We start from the raw sequence: 21,985 nt of genomic DNA, 5'->3' as shown, positions 1-21,985 counted from the left end.
TTTTTTATTTTTGTTTTTCCTATTCCAAATCCAATTCCACCAACAGGAATTGCAAAAAGATGGAACATATGTGACATGAGGCTTCATAAAATGGAGGAACTGCACATAACTTGCTGGCACATCACTTCTGTAGCATATCAGCATCTCCTGCAACTGCATGTTTTCAACAGGCACAAGAAACATCACCAGAATGGGACACTACCCCTTTCTGTACCTGAGGATAGCACAGCCCTTCATCTGACAAGGGACATTACAGTTGGTGTCTCAAAATCAATTCTACATTATTCATTTAACTATACATTAAAATTCTGCTACTAAAACTAGCTGAGTCAGGGAAAGCACAGAGCATTAAGAAAAGCTATGTCTTGCTATACCAAGAAGAAAAAGAATTATAGAATACCAGGTTGGAAAGGACCTCAAGGATCATCTGGTCCAATCTTTCTAGGGAGAGCACAACATCAACTAGATATCCCAACACCCTGTCCAGCCAAATCTTAGAAGTGTCCAACACTGGGGAGTCCACCAGTGGCTTGGAGAGATTATTCCAGTGGCTGATTGTCTTCATTGTGAAAAATTTTCCTCTTGTGTCCAGTCAGAATCTCCCCAGCAGTAATTTTTGCCCATTACCCCCTGTCTTTTCCAGGTGACTCCTTGTAAAAAGGGAGTCTCCATCTTCTTTGCAGCCGCCATTTAAATACTGGAACATGGTGACAAGGCTCCCCTGAGCCTTCTTGTCTCTAGGCTGAATGAATGCAGTTCTTTCCCCATACAGCAAGCTCAGCAAGCTTCCCAGTCCTTTGATCATCCCTGTGGCCCTTCTCTGGTCTCTCTCCAGCCTGTCCACATCTTTTTTGTATAGCAGAGATAAAAACTGAACACAGTATTCCAGGTGTGACCTGACAAGCACTGAGTAGGGTGGGAGAGAAAGAAGGGGCAAGATGATTGTAAATTAGAACAACAAGGGGAAGAAGACAGAGAATAAAGAAACCAGACAACCAAGTTGTATGGTGGTTAAATAAATATGACCACACAAATGCTTTCAAAAGAGACAGTGCTGAAGTTCCAGCTGTTTAAAAAAGGGGATGAGGAGAGAGAGCACTCAAACATAGTTTTGCGTTTGGTCACCTATGCTATCACTCGATCATACACGTTTAGAATATTGTGCTGATTTTAGCACTTTTCTACCCAGGAAGGCAAATTGATTGTAGCTGTTGATAATTCCTTTCATACACAAGTGTATTGGTATGGTAAGCCAACACAACTCCCTTTCTGTACAGTACAGTATAGGTTGTGTGGTTTATTTTCTTTAGAAAGCCTAGAGGCAAGGAGAAGATTGTATATCTGTCTGTATGAAAGAATCTTCCACATAGTAGTACTCCACGCAAAAATGACTCAAGGATTTCTTCTTAAAAGAAAAATCAAGTGTCAGCTCCCGTTCTGATGTTAGGGCATGTTTAAGAGTCCAGTACTGTTACTTCTTGGGTTACATCCAGGAGAGTTTATTAGCATTTACTATTTTGCTATATGCCACCTTATTTAAAGTACTTTAAAACTCATACCAAGAAACCTGTGGAACTGGATTTTAATTAAAGGATATCATGCCAGTTAGCAGAAACCAACCTGTCCTAGGAAGTGTTTTCTTCTCACTGAACTTCTGCTGTAGAGCTTGATGAGAAAGCCAATTCCTTGTTCAGCTTGGCTAACTGGAAAAATCATCATTTCTCTCCACTTCACGTGGCCATTAGTGGACTTCAGAAGACGAGTCTTCTTCTTATAGATCATCCCTTCTGTAGTAAACATTCCAACTTTCACAAAGAAATCTAGCACAAAAGGGAGGGGAAAAAGGCATAGCACACAAAGGGTTACTCACAAACACATCCCAAAAGGAACCGACAAGATCTACATCTATTGTTCAGATTGCAATAAATTCCCAAAAGTCTGGCCAAAAGGACTGTGCAATAGCTTTCCTGACTAGTCACACAGAGTATGTTCACTAATATTGAACTGATTAACACAGTATGCAAACAGCAAGTGCAGGCTAATGCTCTTATATGTCAGGATTAATACTGGGATACAAACCTTCCAAAATACATAAACACATAACTTCAAACCAAACAAAAAGTAATCAAGTAAGACATCTGTGGAAACAAGCCTTGGCAACGGAAATCTACTGCACAATATGTTAGTCTGAGGTTTGTAAGGAATGTTATGAATTGCCAACCCATTTGAGCAGCAATTTACCTGTTACAAATGCTTTTAGACAGGAGGCATGAGACAGCTGATGTAACTTACTTGAAGACAGTGGTGTAGATGAAACTGGAAGGTTTTGTGCTTCCAGAATCTGTAACTGTATCCTCCTGTTTACTGCTTGAAAACAAGTTCCTACTTGAAGTTCTGCACGGCACACCTACAAGCAAAAGAATGTTGCTATAACATCTGGATTAAGTTGTTTATAAATTCAGGAAACACAGGAATTCTGTCATATGCTGGGCTCCCACAGTTATATCTGGGATTTCCTGGACAGAAATAAAAGTATGTGGTGTATACACAACCTGCAGATGCACAGTAAGTGTGTCTTGCACTTGTTGTAGCTGTAGTACATGTGCTCCAATGGTGGACTGCTTACGTGCAGCACACAGATGACCCTAGTGGGCTGCAGCCAGAGACACTGGATAAACAGTCACCTGGGAAAGATCCCTCAATGGTAAGTGCAGATACATACAGGGGAGACCAGACATGCCATTGTAGCTCTCCTAAACCTGGGTGTGGAAGTGAGAGACCCACTATGCTCCACTAGTGCAAAAAACCTTTGCAGTACTTTTCCCAAACTTCTAAATTTTGCAACATGCAGATATAAGCAATGCTTTCTATAAATAAGAGACCCCATCACTTAGTGTTATGAATATAAAAGGGTAACTGCACGCTGTGGTGTTTCCTATGTTATGGACGTACTTGGGTTTTACATGCCTAGGTACATACACACCCCCTGCTCTCTGACTGTACTGTAAGCTCCAGCCTGAATTTTTGTATTTTATAATTTATAGTATTTTTTCTAGTTGCAAGGGTGCATTGAGGCATCCTCATTACTCTTCTGTCAGATGCTAATGTACTCTGAGCACTTAAGAACAGCAGGAGAAGGCCAATGGAGACCCAGGTTTCCTGACAACCTCCATTTAAAAGGATTTTGCTAGTCCTACTTCACTTTAAGTTTTAATGGACTGCAGTGAAGCAAAATGTACCAAGTAAGAGAGCAACAGGTTAGTAACAGTGAAATCAGGCTCCAGTTCATCGAAGAGACCCAAATTCTTTTTGCAGCTCAGCCACAAAACTTCTGTGTAACCCTGAGAGGAAGCCACTTATTCAACTGAGCTTTGGCTCTCTATTGGCAAGTAGAGTACTTGCTGCCTGACAGGGTAGTACAGGGGTGAATTCCAGCAGTGTCTGGAGGGCTCTTAGAAATAATGGTGAAGAAAGCCAACAGAGAGAGAGAAACCATGAGGTGATACAGGAATTTACACTGGGATGAAGCAGTTTCTGAAAGAGCTTCCTCTTTCACTTAAGCTTATGACTTTTGAAGCAGTATGGTTATTCTTGTTGGAACTAAAAAATGTCAAGTGTAACTTATGTTAGAAATCAAGAGTGTCATTCATGTTACTCAGACACACTTTGATAAAATTTGCTTTTGAATTGCTAATTCAAGTTTAATTTGTTGCAAATACAAATGTCTAGACACAATCTGTTGAAGAAACAAACAAAGTGAGGGTAGGGGGAAAGGAAATCCTGCTGTGAAAGCCACCTGCTTCTTATTATGCTAATGGAAATGAACTGCCTGAATTATTACTTCACAGCATGGAATCTGAACATGAAATATATAGCTATCTCTGCAGTTTCAAGCCACTGAAGATCTTGGCACTTTTCTTCCATAACAAAACCAGATTCCATTTGCTCTGAGCTCTTGCTGTGAGTCCTAAGGAACTTCTGACGCCTTTTTGGTCAGAAAAGGCAATTACATGGTGTACATTGCTGAACGTTTCCCCAGAATACTGCTCCCTCAAGCTGCAGGCCATGGTGTGGAAGAGCTTGCTCTAGTCTTTTCTCAGAAACAGCTGCAGTTTATGACCAGAACAGCTACAGTCTGCATTTTTTCCCCATCAGAATGCCTTTCCCCAAGAACAGGGCGGGGGAGAGGAGGGATAAGGGAAAAAAAAAAAAAATAAAGGGTAAAAAGAAGAGAAAAAGAGACACACGCACACCAATTGCATTAACATTAAATTACTACTAAATTACTTTACTTTCATTCCCAGCAACTATTTCTAGTTGACACAGCAACATACTTTTTCAGTATTGGCACTTACAGGTGCCTTGGAAGGAGGAGATATATCCAGCCAATGACTTGATTCCTCCGAGCTGAGCTCCCGCAGTGCCAAGGAGCACTCTCCAATTGTTTTTTTCCTGGGAGTCTGTGTCTGGATTTTAAATACCAGTCGGACAGCCTGCAGGCTTTGCAGTTTAATAGCAAATACAAAAGTTTCCATAAATTCTATATCCTAGAAGGAAAAACAGAGGGGTAACATCACAACCGTAAGAGTCACACTCAACTCAAACGCTAAAAACTAAGGCTTCCTCGTCCTATAGCCACTGCTCCCGGCTACTATTTTAGGTTGCTGTGGAAAGTGTGCTTTTGCAGTGGTTAAGTCCCCACAGACTCACCACCTCATTGTCACACCCTGGCAGGGACAAAGCTCTCTATGATTTTTCACTACCACAATGAGTTGAGGCCATCTCTTCTGGAGCTTTACAATAACATATACACATTGTCAGAGCAAATTCCTCTGTGGCCCTTTGCTTCTGTCTCTCCTAATTTTAGTTCTTTTACCTCTGACTCACATTATGGGAGTTTTATGTTGGTTTACCATCCACGCCCTTAATATTCACTTACTGACACTAGCAGGAGTCTTGTCCCATGCAACCAATTCTTACTGCCTTCTGTAGAAAGGAAGTATGAACTTCATCTCCTGCCCTAATGAGAGGCAGTACTGCATCTGCCTTCCCTGGGGTGAATGTGCACCTACAGGTATGCCCAGTCTTCCTCCAGTCCCCAGCAACTGAGTTGCCAAGGCCAGCAGCTCATGGTTCAGTCCCCTATAAGCCTATCTGTCCTGCTGACTTGGGAGAGAAGGAGGGCAACAGTACAATGCAAGAGAGGATATATAAGGGGAGGAAGTGGAACAAAGCTTTTAATAGCATTTTGAGAAAGGGGGCTAGGAGAGGTGGGGAGAAATAACCAAAACTTAGACAACTACCACACAAATATGGCATAGGAGTAAATGTTTGGTCCATTAAAAAAAAACAAACAACCCCCAAAACAAAAACCCCAAACAAACAAACAAAAACAAAAAAAAACCCACCCAAAACAACAAACAAACAAAACAAAAAACAAGAAACAAAAACAAAACATAAACCAAACACATTTACATTTCATTTTTATTTATTTGGGGAAAAGATTTCATTTTTTCCTGCCTCTACTTACAATACACCCTTCCTTGGCAGAAGATTTGAAATGCACTGGTTTGGGCAGTGTGAGAATTCCCTTGACATAGATACGAGGATGTTCCCCACAGCTAGAAGGCCAGCTTAGGTCTTTGCACTGTAACATTGAAAAAGACAGTCATTTTAGACAACGTAAGACTCTGGCCTTCAGACAACTGAGAGTCTTCTACACTGTTCTAGAACTATGCTAAATTCCTGTAATACTGACTGTAAATCAGAGCCAATGTAATGATTGCGTCACTTCAGATCTTTTCATAATTAATTTTTTACAACCAGAGGGTAAAAAATTGTTCAGTAGATTTTAATGATTTCACTATGTGGCGATTTGACAACAGATAAATCATGAAATCCCTTATGTATTATTTAGCACTTGATGTAGTTATGAGGATTTCAGACTACTCAAACTTCCACTGCCTAAAAATTATTCATAGTTCCTGGAAAATTCTAAAACAGCCAGCAAAACAATATCACATTAGCTAACAAAAAAGCCACAAGAAGTTATATGTCCTCAAAGTGTTGTTACGGTTCTGCCCTGAAGGAACTGTTAAAATCTGTTAAATGCTGCCTCCAAAATAGCTCCAATTAGCTGCCTCCAAATTTCCATAGCAGGACCAGCCTATGACCAGCTCATCTTTCTTACCTATGCTGAACAGTTCCTCACTCCACAATCAGAATGTATGTATAGTAACATACAGAGTTGGATTCAACTTTTGAATCAAGTAGATTCTACTTACTGCAGCAGAACAGAGATTGCAACGGGGGGAGGAGGGGGATATGGGTAGGAGAAGGAGAGGAAGATACTTTGAATGAAGCCAAATATTACATTAGACTGAACTTTATATTAATACTTAGAAGGAATTTTCTTTTTCTCCTAAAGTATTCCTTAATGTAACAGGGAGGCAAATTTAATAAGAATTATCACTTAGTAAAATAGATACTTGAGTAAATAACAATCAAGTTATTTATATTTGCTCACATGTGAAACTGTGATCCAGATCTGTTCTACAGAAGAAACATAACACAACTTCACATTCAGTCTTCCAAAGTCTCGTTCATCACCTGATAATGTTATAGTATCTGTGGAAGAAAGCCAATTAGTGTTTTTGAAAGTAATGCAGTATTTTAGAAGTTCAGTCCAAGAATAAGGGAACTTGTTAGTAGGTGGACTGCCTATCTTTGAAAACTTCTCTCAAAATAAGTGTGAAATACCTTAACACCTACATTTTAAGGACAAAATATCCATGAAGTCCTGTAGCCTGACCTTCTGCGTAGCTAAAAGCTGTCATGTTTACCTCAGTTATAAATATTGAATTTTATAACTTGTACTTGAAAAACTTTTAGAAGGGAAAAAAAGCATATGCTTGAGACACATTTATAATCTATCACTTCCCGTAGATTGATCATTTCCACTCTTAAGGTTGTAAATTTGTCTGCTTTTTATCTTTCTCAGATTTCAGTTCTAGTTTAATAAACGTTTTACTATTGTGCTTTTCTCCAAGTAGGAAGAACCGTTTAACATCCAGTGTTTCTCTGGCATAACTGAAACTGGGTCATTGCCCCTCCAGTCTTCTTTTTGAGGAGACTGGGTGAAATTCTGTCTGCCAGCAGGGTCAGCTCCATGGGGACTTGATTAATTTTTGAGGGTTTATTTTGCAATATCTCCACTTCAGTATTTTTTCATAAATAAGCATACTAGGTTTGCATGCAATATTCTTTCCTAATTCTCAGTGTAATATGGGCATTGGATTCCAGGTTCTTCCCACAGAAAAACAGTGATACATAAAAAAGGACTAGAACTGTGACCAAGGTGCTGCATTTGATCCTAACAGAACATCTGCAGTTTTGTATTTCACTGAGGTAGTAAATCCAGGGGTGATTTTTTCAAAAGCATTTGAGAACTCCTCAAAGGCTCATTTGCTCAATCCCCTGATGATAGGAAAGTGCAAATCCAAAACTCTACATTTCGAATTGTGAAGTAGTCTCCAAATTGACTTGCTAATCATAATCACCTAAAAAAAAACAAACAACAAACCCAACCCCAAAAAACAAACCTCAAACAAAGAATATACCCAACCCAAACACTCTCTCCCATCAACAGCAGAGACAACTTAATGTTTCAAGTGCAAAGGGAATTATTTCATTACAAGGAAAACAAACTAAACATTACCCAGACTCCTGTTACTGCCTTGTGAATCCTTCCTGGAAGAGGTACTGCTGGGTACACTGGATAATGAATCGTATCTCTGGAGGCAAAAATAAAGTCACTTAATTCAGGGCAACAAATGTAAAAACCCAGAGAGATTCTACCATCAGACAAGACATGATAAAAAAAAGCAACACCCAATTTCAAATAATTGTCTCATTCCTTACCGATCTCTTTATCCAGCAGCATGGAATTACTACTTTAACACACATGGAATTACTACTTTAACACTTTAACCTCCTGTCTGTCTTGGCATGCCTAACAGACTGCTCAGGTTTCTCAACAGCCTGTTCGGCTAAAACACCAGTACTCAGAGGAGACATCAGGAAAGAGCCTCCTGAAGTTGGTCAAGACACTGAACTTTTCCCCCTTGTCTTTCCAGTGGGTAGTTCAATGGTCCTCAGTGTTTACTTTGAAAACACAATGCAACAGGAACAGATACACCAAGTAAGCTGAGTTTTCAGTATAACCTACGTTACAAGGAGAACTCACCTTCATGAAGCGATGAGGTGGGCTTCTGAGATCAAACATTGAACGACTTACATCAAATGATCCAGGCAAAGCACTGGATCTCAAATCACTAACTAAAAAGACAAAGCGAACAATACAAATCATGTAAGCAATGGTGCTAGAAAATAAAATTAAGAAGCTTTTTAAGCATTTAAGTAGACCTATGGTAGGATTGAAAACTAGCTAAACAATACCTAAGGAGGGATGTCAGCACCTTTCCCTGCTTCCCCTTTTCAAGAGAGAATGAGCCATTAAAATATCTTAATTCCATCCTTGAAACAGTTTGAACTTACTTGGTCACATTGGTAGCACTGGTGGAATGGGAAGCCTGCCTCAAAGTTATTTCCTCAAGAGAACTGGTTGTTTTTGTAAATGCTTTAGCCAAACAGAAAGCCTTGTCTCTAAATACAGTCAGCCAGAACTGGGGCTTAGCCTCATCTCCTTTTTAAAATTTTTCCACAGTTAACATCCCAGTGCAAAAACATGCTTCCTGCTAAACTTGTCCTCATCTCCCTGGCTTTACTGATCACAGTGTCAAAGCACTGTAATCTGCACTCTTCCTAGATCTCAGACGAAGCAAGTCTTAACTCTAAGATGACAGGTACTTGTTACAGCAAAAAAGCAAGATCTTTATTTTATAGAAGGATAGTTTCCTCAGCAGTTGGAGGTGGTTAAACAGAGCCTATCAGTTTTCTTTTGACCTCAAAGCAACGCAGAGCTAAAGCACACTGTCTGCATATGTAGCACCAGTAGAAAATGAGAGCTATTCTAGTGCCACTGTTTCAGGAATCTTTGCTGACTCCAGTAATGTTCAAGAGATTTTTAAAGCCTCCCAGCTTCAAAACTGACCCATACTGAAAGCAATATGGTTTAGCTTCTAGGACTGTCTGATGCAATGAATAGCTTTTTCTTGCAATGCTGCGTTACATTATTTCAGAATTGTTACAATATTTCAGAAGACTTCCATTACAACTCACTGATCATAGCTTAACAGAATCAACATCACTTGTTACTGAAAATTTATTTCCCTCTCTGTTGCTATCAAAAGAAAAAAACAATTATGCTTCTTGTAGGATATGACAATAAAGAGCAAATCTTTCTTTTCCCAAAGAAGAAAAAGAGAACAAAAGATAAAGATAGCTTTGAGAACCCATAAGAGGAAAAGGAAAGTAACATAATAATTTAGATAAAATTTAATGAAGGTCTGTATGGCTGGCAAAAGCTCCAAATTCTCTCCCGTGCATGACATAAAAGGGCTGAGTTGTTCATGAAGTCTAGTGTAGCAGTACCACTATAATATCATATGAAGCCTAGAAATCTTGTTTGATACAGTGAGAGCAAGTAGTAGAGTCCAGCTCATTAGTTAATTTGAAATTTATTACAGTGATAGAAACTCATTCCCTATTCAGTACTCATGACTTTCACAGCTTACTGGGAAACATCCACTTGAGCCTACAGGTTACAAATCACCAAATTGCTTTAAAGACAGTACAGTCTGCTGCATCTGTTAAAGCTGCTTACTGTTTTCAGAGAACATGGGGAGAGGGCTTCACATGAAAATTCAAGAATTTCACTTCATACCTTCCAAATAAGCACATTCTGTTCTAAGCCCCACCCCACCCTCCCCAAGAATAGTATCATAGCACTTGCTGCAACAAAACAGGCTTAGAGTTTTGCTTAATTAGTCTATAGATGCACATGAAGAGAATCATGTAGGTTCTAAAAGAGTTGTCAAAAAAACTCTGGAGGAAGAAGACCTTTTAGAACTGCACTCTAGACACACTTAAGTGACATTTCTTATACTTAAGCTTACTAAGACAAAACCAGTGAAGCGTTTACTTAGCTTGAAGAAGAACATAAAAGAGATGATGAACTGAAGGAAAAATTCAAGACAGTTTATAAAACCCATTTGGCTCCCACCACAGGTGCTTACAAAGCCTAGCAAAACCATATGCGTTAAAGGTGGCTGAAATGCTATGTGTGTTTTGTTCTCTTAAAAAGAAAATAAATGGAGTAGTCTTCTCACATAGTCTCTATGGTGATTCAGAATTATTTTTAAAACAAGCCCCAGAGATATTTTCCCCAGCTGTAAAAGAAGCATGCTATACCATTCTAACTAAAACATCTTTTAAAATGCACATTGTTGCCAGCTTCTGATTCAATAGAGGTGTGTACATTTCTTTGCCTGCATGAGGTTTTTGAATGTGTTTGCCTTAGCAGTCACTTCAGCAAGCAACACTTAGTCATTTACTTTAATCTAAACAGTATTCATTATAGGATACATATACTAATGAACAGCACAGAAGTAAACTTTTACCTAGATAGCTAAACACTTTCTAGCTGAACTTTTACTATCTCACAGCCCTCCCCCATTCTTAAACACTTGCAATCAGAAGCAGGGACATTTCTGCACCTTCAAAAGCAAAATACAGAAAAGCTGGCATATAGCATCACTTCCCATTTTACACCTGTTCTTATAATCTAATCCTGGATGTTTTTTTGGTGCTTGTTCTTCTCTCCATATATATGCACTCCTCATGCATTCCTCCACTCAACATACTGCCTGACTTTCTTTTTCCATCTCCCTCACTCCTATTACTGGTAACTGGAATCTGCAGTACTGCATCCTGTTTGAGATCACAGGCAGCTACACTAACTTGCCTTGCCAATTTGTCTATCTTCGTGTGATACATGCAAGCCTTGTTAAGCCCTCGAAAGACATAAAATAACAGTGCAGCTGGAAATCAAGCAGAACTGGCTCCACAGACTGATTCAACAACCAAGAAGCATCTATAGCATACAGACTAGTTTGAGAACTGCTATAACCGAACAGTCTTCTGTAGACTAATGGCTTTTTTTCTCTTACCAGTAAACCCTGGGAAAGACAGAAAAATAGAAAAAATGAGGGTGCAATCCTTCTCACCTGATCCATATAATTTCCTATTATCTGATTTTGCTTGGAAGCGCCTAATCAGATCTGGCGAAACCCGCTGCTCCAAATAGAATGGGTTATACACGTCATAATGGGGCCACTGGTACACGCCGTGCAGTTCTGCTTTCCGGTCACCAAATGAGGCTCTGGCAGATTCTGCAGTGCACAAGTAAACATCAAATGCAAGAGTTCCAGACATAACACATGCTGCCTGGCTTCAAAAAGCAGGCAGATTGCCTTCAGGGCAAAGGACAAAGTATTTCAATATTACCTACTTCAGGAAAAGGAAAAAAAAGAAGTAAAAGTAAAGAAAACACACATACACAGTATGTCAGATTTCCACAGTGTGCCTGCAAACACAGGAATTAAATGGGCCACAAAAAGCTATGCATACCCTGTCTTGGAGTTCCACAATAAATGCCTAACTAGTTAAAATACAGAAGGCTCCAAAACCAGACAGCAAGATAAAAAATCAACAGCAAAAGCAGGGCCATGTGTATAGAAAACCTCTGACTTATTTGGCTACCTACTCTCAGTACATTCCCACTCAGCTAATGGACCCCCAAACCTTCAGGAGGGTCTCATATGGAAAGATAATGCAACTTATGACTACAGTCTCCCTGTCATCCAATTTCCATAGGAAGTCTGTCAGTGGTAAGATCACTGGTCCAAAATGACTCAAATTGTTGGCTGAGGCACACGTAGACAGATATGAGACTGCTTGAATCCCAGCCCTTTACTCAGCCCATTACAGCACAGGTGCCCTATTTTTCTTTTATTTATAATCATTTTGGAAAAAACATACACGTCTCGATCAGCAGAACGGTAAAGAACACTGCTCTAGTGCTTCATTTTGTCTGTCTGGAGCAAAAATAAGCTGCATAGTACAGTACAGTAGAGAACAGGGATGGGGTGACCTGGACTCTGAAAAGCTCTGGCATTTGCTTCCTTCACCTTCCTGGACTTCAACCCATCTGTTAAAAAGTTCTTTACCCCATTATAAAGTGTCTTCAATTCTGGAAGTGTGTTGCACCGTAAGAGGCAAACAATTATTGCTGTAAAATCCTTTCCACCAAGTGTTAGTAAAAGTAAGTAACCAAGAATAACTAAAACAGTGAGATGGAACATGAGAGATGATAAAGCATTAATTCAAGTATAATGGACTTGAGTATGATGTGAATCAGGATGAATGCTAGAAGTGAAGCCACAAAGAACTGCTACATAGCAGATGATGGAAAAGCCAGTGTTCCAGACCAGGAGCACACTTCTTCCTGCTACCTTACTTCTGTGACAGCATGAGACATGCTGCAGTGAACACTAAAGAGGAAAGCTGCCAGAGCTTAATTGCTTTCAGAAGGGATTCCAAGAATTAACACTGAGCATGTTCAGTTTCACTACAGAAAAATGGTCAGACATGCACAGAAAATGGAGTGGAACCAAGAGCAGAACTTGGACTTTTACAGGTATTTAACAGTGGCCTAAGAGGCAAATACTCCAAATACATTTTTTTTTAATACACTTTGGCTAATATGAAGAAGGAATGACAGCTCACTTCAATGTGTTTAGTAAATCTCCCTAAAAAGTAAACTTTTCATTTTTAAACAGAACTTTAATGAAGCTTAAAAAATAAGTATTTATATTTTGAAAGAGTAATGGCAGTTGCCTATTTGACATAAGAGCCACTTTTCAAATATTTGTTCAAGAATTTAAAATATTTGCTGAAAAGAGACAATCATGAACAGTCAGGTCATCTTACTAGAAGATCTACCAGGTTTATAGCCTGAGAGCCACTCTGTTCATCCGGTCCTTCAGAAATGATGATAAAACAGAATTCCCAGTCCTGACAAACTTCTCTGTACACTATCTTGAGGATAAGGTTGGACAAAGCAAGGCAGAGCCTGAGCCCAGACCCAGTTAGAAAGGGGATTACCAGGACCATGTCCTGCATGTCTGTACCTTGTCCAAGTACGGTGGTTCTTTTAAGAACCAGCTACTGAAATAGCAGGCAAGTAGGGAGGCTAACACAGGTCAGGCTCAGAGATGAGGAGGGCCTCACATATTCTACCTCCAGCTATTAGGTCGCCTGTCCATGTCTGGTGAGGCAGACCTCACCAAAAAAACCACTAACCAGATTAAGTACAGAATGGCCAATCTATACCAGAAAGCTCTGCTAAACTTATTAGCCTGGTTCTGGTGCCATTGTTACCAGCAGGGATGGGTGAGGAGGCAGTTTGGCAATAGGCTTGCAGGAGAAGAAAAGAAGCAACAGCAAGGACCTAGAGAAAACAGAGAAGTGTGGCAGTAAAATCACACAAACACAAAGCAGTTAGGTAGTACTGTACTGGTTGTTATGCAACATGTGGCTGACTTTTTTTCAGTTACTAAGGTTTCCACCTTCAGAAAAGAAATACAACCACATGGGTCTGAAAGCTTATCACAGCCTCGAAGCAAAGCAACTCTAGAGAAAACAACCATTCGTGTATGCCCCTGTGCCAGACTGATTCTAGGCATCCCCTGGCAGGATCAACAACCTAGCAATAGCGTATGACCTGAAACTCATGTTACTGTGCCATGCTCCTATTCTTTTAAAATGTCACTGTGCCTAAATTGCACGTACATCATTTTGGCAGTCTGAGCATGGGACTAACTGATAGAGGTTGAAGCATAAGATTGTTGTGAAGCAAAGAATTCCAGTAGCATGTGCAACCTTATACCACCGAGATCCATGACCCTTGGCCTTCCAAACAGCAACAAACAGAGCAGGAAATAGTAGGGGCAAAAAATTCCACCATGTAGTAGCATATGCTGTCTATTAGCAAAAATTTGAAAAGGAAGATGTGTTAGTATGTTAAAGCATATCAGTTCATTAAACATGAAAGCCAGACTACCCTCCTTCTTTACTTGAGTCATCTGTATACTAGGGATGTGTTAGGTTTTTCCTTGCTGCCAATAAACTCTCTACTAAAGCTTCTGTTTCCTTTTCAGTATGAGCACTGCTATGCCATCCTCTCTTTCAGTTTTATTCAGGCAACATCACAGAGACTCACAGTGGGAAGACATTCTTCCCAAAACCTCTCTGGGTGTCCAGAAATAAAAGAAACAGAAGCAGGCTTCTAGAAAAGTTCTGCAAACATATGTTTTCAGTAGGGATACTTGACAACTTCTAAGGAGTAGCATAAGCTAAACAACTATTTCAGCAATGCTGTTTATATTTTACCTTGAATCCCTCCATATGAGATACTAGGAAGGTTCTTTGGTTGTACATAGGCCAATTTGAATGGAGGGACCACAAATGGTACCTCCTGACCATCCAGGGGCAGTTTAGAAAGCAGATAATCCTCTGAACAGCCAACTTGACGCTTCACTGACACGGAAGACAATGGAGGCTTCTCTACAATAGCTGGCTTGCTTGTGGCTGCTGCTTCAGATTCTTTCACCATGGAAACTGCTAAAAATAAAACACAAGAAAACAGACAGTCTACATGTGTATTAAGTTTTGAGCAATACTATGAACAGAACTCTTATTTCACAGGATCTGTGCTTGATACCTTACTGCTAGAGTTCAGTTTTACTAGTATTCAGGACTAGCACCTGGAAAAGATACTCATCCTCATGACACTTGCACTGATCCAAATTCTTTGTTGTCCAAGCTTCTATATTTATAGCTGCCTTGCTCTTAAGTGACTTCTCACAAGAGCTACACTTGTATCATAGGAGAGGTTTTCAGACATCTAAGATGTTTGCAAATCCACAGAGAGTTTAAAAAAGAAAAAGAAAAAACCAAAAACATTCACTCTTAGTGTTTGAAAGATACAAGACAATTACAACCTTGGGTAAAAAGCTAGCTTTTTTGGAAAACATTCTAGGCTGCAAGGAGCAGACTTCAGACGAGTGTTATTTTTCAGTTCCAATTCCAGTTCATAACGCTAAGAAGCGTGTGTTCCATCTCCAGATGAGGTATGGAAAGAATCTTGGATATCATAAAAGAATTCAAGCTTATCAGTTGTAACACAGTCATTTTACTAATGGGAAATCTCATAATTAATGAAGCCAGAACAGCAAAATCCTTAGTTCATGTCATTATGTCAGAACTCACGAGAATTTTTTTCTTTTTCCATGCAGAAACACCATTTATAACAGTCTTTTATACATTCCGTTGCCATTGTTTTCAGTGTTGTGATTTAGAGGAGATCACAATCAAAGATCCAGTGGAGCTATCAAACCTGAAAAACAAAATAAAATAAACCATGGCAGATGGGAATAACTGAAATCAAAATACAGTATTATCAGTTATTTAATACGTGACTGCTTATTGGACACAGTCCCAGGGTCAATGAGAAAGTTACTTCAGTCCTAAAAGGATCAGAGCCATCAGATTTACTCAGATCTTAACCAAGACAAATTATGTTTTATGTAAAAGCACAGGAAAGAGATCATTTTAACATACAGCATCCAAGTACTTTCGGTGACCCACTCAGACAGGTCCCTGTCTTTTGGGAACGCTAAAATTTGTCTCATATTTCTGTGTATCACTGGGCTGTGGAGTTTGTTCAGCTTTACAGCTGTTTTGATGTGGTCTTGTCAAGTCATTTGCAAGATGTGCTTTTTATTCCATTCCCCTTGTTCATGCTTCTCCTATCCTCTTTCACTCACGTGCTATTTGAACATACATCCGTACGCGTTTACGTTTTTCATTCAACATACTCCATTCTTCACATTTGAAAACACTTGTTATGAATTATGCCAAAATTGCTTTCTTTGAGGAACTACTGCTTTCTCATAATTGTATACACATGAATCTGAAGATTTGGTTTATTATATTATTGTCTGCTATGCATACAGAAATAGAGAGCACTGACTTCCAGCACAATAAGAGGCATGTAATCTACCAAAGAATGAGAACAAATCTATAACAGCTGGTTAACATTAAAAGAACTTTATGACAATGCTAACTGGCCTCATTTAAATGTCTTTATCCATATCCTTATGTTCTCTTTTCAGAGGGACTCAGACAGCTGCATTGCCTCCTGTCCAAAATTTTAGCTGTCTAAGTCTAGTTATTTTCCATGTACCTAAAGTACACAAGGTTCTTTGTAGAACATACCCAAGATGTGATTCCAGCTCCATGGAGGTCAGAAGACACCAAGCAGCACATAAATACTAGCTGAAGGGATGGAGAAGACAAGAAGTGAAAGGGGGAAAGCATAGAGAGAAGATGACAATTAGACACAAATGGACATATTTACTCAGTTATCTCAATGGCAAGAAATTGCTGAAAGCTTCTGTACTCCAGCACAGGAGTCATTCCCACCTGCAGCTTGAACAGTGTCGGCATTTTCTTTGTATGTGTATTCAAAGACAGCTAGGGAACCACACAAATACTGTGGAAATAATACCAATATCTCCAAAACTTTTATTTCATTAAAAGCCCCTCAAAATTCTGATGGATGCCAAGTGGAGATATTAAGCTACAGGCACTTCATCTAACTTAGAAAACGTGCTTTCTTGTGTTAACATTATTTATTTCCATGGGTAGGGAGCAACTGAAAGTTATCAACAGATGTATCAATATGCAAATATGGAACAAACACAATGTATCCTTACTTACCTAAGGGAATATTTGGTTTAATACAATTTCTCTGAATAATTTTTGCTGACATTAACTATTTCCTCTAGTTTTATACTGCTCTTTTTTGATCAGTAGACCAAAATGAACAAAATCCAAGTGAATGTAAAAACCTCAGAAGCAGCCTGAATATGAATAGCACACATTATTCTGGAAAATGGGAATACTACTGAAGAGATTACAGCTTAGTTTCTATCCAGACACTGTAACTCTAAACAGAATCCATCACTCAGTACTTGCTCTGATCTCAAAATTGCCCATGTGTGTAAGTACAGTATGAGATCTGCATCAAAAAATCTTCAGAGGCCATGCCACCGACTCCAGAACCTGATCTGCATCTATACTGGGGCACTAAAAGAGGCAAGCGAATTTCTCGTTAAATTCTTCACATTTCTAAGGATCAAATTTTCACTGCTGCTCTTCCCTCAGAGGCATGCTCATGACACCTAAGCCTGCTAGAACTACAAGTTTACTTTAAGGTTCCCTTGCAGTGATTTTCCTTTCCAGCTGTTATCAGTACACAGCTGGTGTTAATATGCTTTACTCTTGTTCACCATGTTTAAACTGGGCTGAAACAGCTGCTTCATTTGCTCTAAGCTTTGAAACAGTGGTATCTAAGCCTCAGTGGCAGTTTGCACAGGCAAAACATCTTTGATCTCAAAATGTCCAGATTGAATTTATTCACTGCTGCTGGTGAAGAAACCAAAATGTCAGTAACCACCCTACTTTCCACCTACATAAAGTGGAAAAATTGATTTTTCTGCATCAGAGAAGATTCAGTTCATGGTAGGGATCTTATTTTCCCCAGAACTATTTAGCTGAGGCCATTAATGTAAGCAAATAAACAAATGTAAATAGTCTGTCACAACCAGTTTCCTTTCCATCAAGAGTTGAGTGCCTTACCTAGAAAGAAAGGGCTTTTTTTTTTTAAAAAAAAAAAGTTTAAATATTTTAAGCTTGAAAATGTAATAGTTTAAGTGACAAAATTTGTGCTTTTGTTCCTAGACTTCTACCAGACCCCCATTATAACAAAAAGACCACATTTGCCAAGGATTAGATCACCAACATGCAGGGCTCCCTTGTTCCACTTTGAGCACTTTGCTTTGTGAAATCATAACATGGATGGTCTCAATACAGTATCTCTGTACTTCATTAAGCTACAAAGATAAATATATATGGTGTTCTTTTTTTGTTTAATTCAGAAGAGCTATCTTGGCAATAAATTAGATGGCTTGGATCCAGTTCATTTATTTTCTCATATCGTAGTTTCCCAAGTTACTTAAGGTTAGTTACACAACTTTCACTGCATGCAAAAGTTTCATCTTAATCATGTGGGACAGAGAGAAATTTATCAGGTTCTGTTGCATATTTAATTAACCAAAAATGAACAAAAACCTTGCAGAAAATTAAACCAGTATTTCATGATCTTGACAGAGGTTGACATTTCTATCAAAGGTTACACTTCTCCCACATGCCAGAAACTTTTGCGGGTGTCAGCTACCCAAAAATCCTTAGTGTATCATTTAAAAGTTGTTAAAAGGTTGTACTAACATGCATTTGCCTGGAAATTTACCAAATAAACCTGAACTATAGAGATGTTTGTTAGGTGCACCACCAAATTCCAAAGAAATACTGACTTTCCAGCTATACCATTCTTCTTAACAAGAAGTTAGGACTCCTTGACCCCATCTCTAAGTTTTCAAGTGAATTTTTGTTAGGCAATATGCATACATCAAAGACATCCTCCATTTTGGAGATATTAGGCTGAGAAAATGATAGGAAGAAAAGGAGAATTATCCCTGATTATCAGACAAAATAAACGAGAAAAAGAAATCAAATCATTTGCAGTGGAAGAGGGAACAGAACCCAGATCTTCTCACTCTGTCTCAAACTCTATGGCTTCCTTGGTATTTTTCCACTGATTTCAGTGAGCTTTTTTATTTCTCTCTTCCCAGTATCAAGCCAAAATAAGATAATCAAATGTAACTCAGCAATAGTTCTTCCACACCAAGGAAGAAGAAGAGCCAAGTTATTAGAACATCCTGGAAACAACAAAGTTTAAAAACCAACCACACGCATACAATGAGCCTAGACAATTACAATCACTACTATTTTAATGGGTTTAGATGGAGAACATAAATTATCTTAATGATTTCCAGATTTCTCAGATAGAAATTTTGAATGAGCTAAAATCAGATAAAATATCAAAGACTTCAGTTCCAAATGACTCCAGGATGATTACAAGACAGAGCTGTTTGGAGAAGAAAGTAAATATTTTCAACAACTCATTAAATAAAAAGAACATGGTAGAAAATGGATGATTGCGGTATTAAATATTAAAAGCTGAAAGCAGTCTGAAAAAAAAAATCAGTCTTTGCTGTCTTATGATAAAAAGCTGTGTTTTGCAACAAGTTTGTAGGCTGTCGATGTATTTTACAGCATCTAGACACAGCAGTGCTCCATAAGAGTTGATCAGGTAACACATTTAAAACTATGCAACAGATACAAAGGTGAAATAGCTGATGTCAAACTGGGAAAGTTAGCTAAACCAGAGGTTTCAAATGTGATGAGATTTACTGACAGCAATAAATGTATGAAACACATTCTCAGATCTGCATTCCAGAAACACATCAGAGCAAAATTTCTAGTAGCAGGAAGTCATCGCAAAGCAGGAGGTGTAAAAGTTGTTATTCAGCATTTGGGATAGATCCTCAAATGACATAAGTGTCTATAGCTCCAGTAGCCCTAGCAGAGCCACAATACATTGCAACATCCCAGGATCTTGCCCTGTGAAGAAAGTGAGCTCAAGCTTGCCAGTTCACACCTCAGCCAAACAGCACATTTATGCTACCTCTGTGCCTTTCTGCCTTTCATATCCAGGAGACGCAGTCAATCCCAGCCATATAAATCCTTCAAATTGTGTGACAGTACCCCTGCAGGTCTCAGAAGATTAACAGGAACATAGCACAGCAAAAGCTGCTCCTGATGCAGGTCAGACAGATTCTCTTTTGACAGTGCAAATGCTGCAAAAGGTTTAACTCCAGTGGCCAGCTGTTTTTTGAGTTTTGTTTCTGGGGGTGAGCGTCTGGGAGCTGCTCAACAGTCTGAGCACAGCTCCTTGTCTGAAGAGGGGTGCCTGGGACCACTGCATCTCAAAACCAGTCAACATGAGTAAACAGCTTCAATGGTTTTGAGAAATTTGCTTCCAAGTACTTTGCTACTATATCAACAAGGACAGCACATGCACCCAACTACACACATCGCACCATGCATAGTCATACACTTGCCAAAGGCATAGAATCATAAAATCATAGGATGGTTTGTGTTAGAAAGGACCTTAAGATCATCTAGTTCCAACCCCTTTGCCATGGGCAGGGACACCTTCTAGTAGACCAGGTTGCTCAAGCCTCTGTCCAGCCTGGCCTTAAACACTGCCAGGGATGGCACATTCACAACTTCGTTAGGCAGCCTATTCCAGTGCCTCACCACTCTCATGGAAGATTTTTTTCCTTATATCCAACCTAAATCTCCCCTGTTTAAATTTAAACCCATTGCCCCTTGTCCTATCACTACAGTCTCTGATGAAGAGTCCCTCTCTGGCATCCTTGTAGGCCTTCTTCAAATATTGGAGGCTTGCTATAAGGTCTCCACACAACCTTCTCTTCTCCAGGCTGATCAGCCCCAATTTTCTCAGCCTTTGTATGGGAATAAGCCCCATGGTTTAAAAAAAAGCCCTATTTTATGGTGGACTGTAAGCAGGTCTGACTTGCATCATCCATACAGGGAAGACAGGCACTTCAAGTGGGTCTGAGCATGTGAAAAGACAGCACACAAGCTTTTGTTGCTATTCATTATAAACCTAGACAGTAGTAGAAAAGAAAAGGAAACAAAAAATGCCATATCAACACGCCTTCCAGGTGCATGATAAAAGATTCCTACCTATGCCTGTTCCACAATAGTGATATCTGCAGTAACTAGGGGTGGGTAGGGGTGTGTGTGTGTGTGTGTGTGTGTGTGTGTACATACACCTCCGTTCCCTGCTTGTAAGTCAGGGAAAAACATAAAAGCTCTGGAATTTGAGTACAGAGATTATTCCAGTTCTACCTTCTAAGGAAATGAAGGAAAATGTGAGGCTTTCCTTCCTTTTTGTGCCTGGAAAGTGAAAGGGATTTCACCCTGACAGTAGCGGGTTGCAAACGAGTTGCTGAAACACAACAGAAAAAAGACAAGTTATGAGAAGGCTTTTGAAGGACAAAACCAGAAAGGCATTCTTGTGAGAGGCAGCTTACAAACAGTTTGACAGAAACATAATGAAAAGATGCAAAGCTCTCCCAGTGCAGCAAATAAATGCAGAAAAAATACAATTACATATTTAAAACTGAAAGAAAGAGACTATGCATCATTAACCTAGTTCAAATGATGGGTATTTTATGATGGACCATTGCACAGCTTTCCTGGCTCAAAGAGCCTAGTGGCACTGTTTAAGTAGTTAAAAAATTAAATCTAGTAATAGAAATAGATGGCAAAAAGTTGCTGGGAAGAGTGTCATGCTCCATGATGCAAACAAACCACTAACTGCCTAGGCAGAGGAAGCACCTTCCCACACTGGTAAATGATGGCACAACAGCCCATCCAGGAAAGCTTTACCAGTTCTTCTCACTGATCCCAGAAACAGGAAACTGAACTGAATGGACAACTGGTCCAAACCAGCATGATTCTGTCCTGCAAACTCCTCTCATTCACTTACAGTTTGCTAAAGCAGAATCTCCCTTTTGAAGAGCAGAGGGCCCATTATTGCACCTTTGTCCCATCTTCCTCAGATACTGACACCACTGGATTTCAACCAGTTACTGCTGTGTTACACTGAGCAACATAAGCAGGAAAACTCCTGGGGTTTATGTCAGAAAATATTCCAATGGCTCATCACCTTCACTGTTAATATTTTAACTCAATTTGCAGTTGTTTGGGATTTTTTTCCCAGTTTTTATGTCCCTTTGCTATATTAAGATTGTTAATTAGCAGTAGTATATCTTTTCTTCATTCAGATCTTAAAAGATTAGGATCTCACCTTTTGTTATATTTCTCTTCAGTAAGAGAAGTAGACCAAAGCTTCTCTGCCCAGATGAAGATGATCTAATGTATGTCTCTTCATGCAGGCCCTGAG

General features: G+C 39.3%; 1 protein-coding gene across 9 annotated transcripts in view; it reads right to left on the bottom strand.

Annotated features, from left to right (window-relative positions):
* Positions 1 to 21,985, bottom strand: part of TC2N (tandem C2 domains, nuclear) — a 34,317-nt gene that overhangs the window by 1,435 nt on the left and 10,897 nt on the right. For 3 of the 9 annotated variants that reach the window (XM_062638027.1, XM_062638011.1, XM_062638002.1), the window contains 10 exons: positions 15,292 to 15,418; positions 14,413 to 14,643; positions 11,187 to 11,351; positions 8,246 to 8,337; positions 7,718 to 7,793; positions 6,527 to 6,627; positions 5,531 to 5,647; positions 4,335 to 4,547; positions 2,293 to 2,407; positions 1,621 to 1,820 (listed from right to left, as the gene is read on the bottom strand). In XM_062638027.1, the coding sequence (XP_062494011.1) occupies positions 1,621 to 1,820; positions 2,293 to 2,407; positions 4,335 to 4,547; positions 5,531 to 5,647; positions 6,527 to 6,627; positions 7,718 to 7,793; positions 8,246 to 8,337; positions 11,187 to 11,351; positions 14,413 to 14,643; positions 15,292 to 15,358 (1,377 nt within the window). In that variant the 5' untranslated portion in view covers positions 15,359 to 15,418. Of the gene's footprint in view, positions 1 to 1,620; positions 1,821 to 2,292; positions 2,408 to 4,334; positions 4,548 to 5,530; positions 5,648 to 6,526; positions 6,628 to 7,717; positions 7,794 to 8,245; positions 8,338 to 11,186; positions 11,352 to 14,412; positions 14,644 to 15,287; positions 15,419 to 16,299; positions 16,360 to 21,985 lie in introns of those variants that run through there. The other 6 variants (XM_062638043.1, XM_062638020.1, XM_062638037.1 and 3 more) reach the window with 6 other exon arrangements.

This window comes from Pezoporus occidentalis, unplaced genomic scaffold (genome assembly GCF_034315485.1).
Source record: "Pezoporus occidentalis ecotype Australia unplaced genomic scaffold, CSIRO_AGI_Poc_V1 ctg115, whole genome shotgun sequence".
Classification (NCBI taxonomy): Eukaryota; Metazoa; Chordata; class Aves; order Psittaciformes; family Psittacidae; genus Pezoporus; species Pezoporus occidentalis.
Note: the sequence above shows the minus strand (reverse complement) of the source record. Positions and strands in the feature narration are given on the sequence as shown.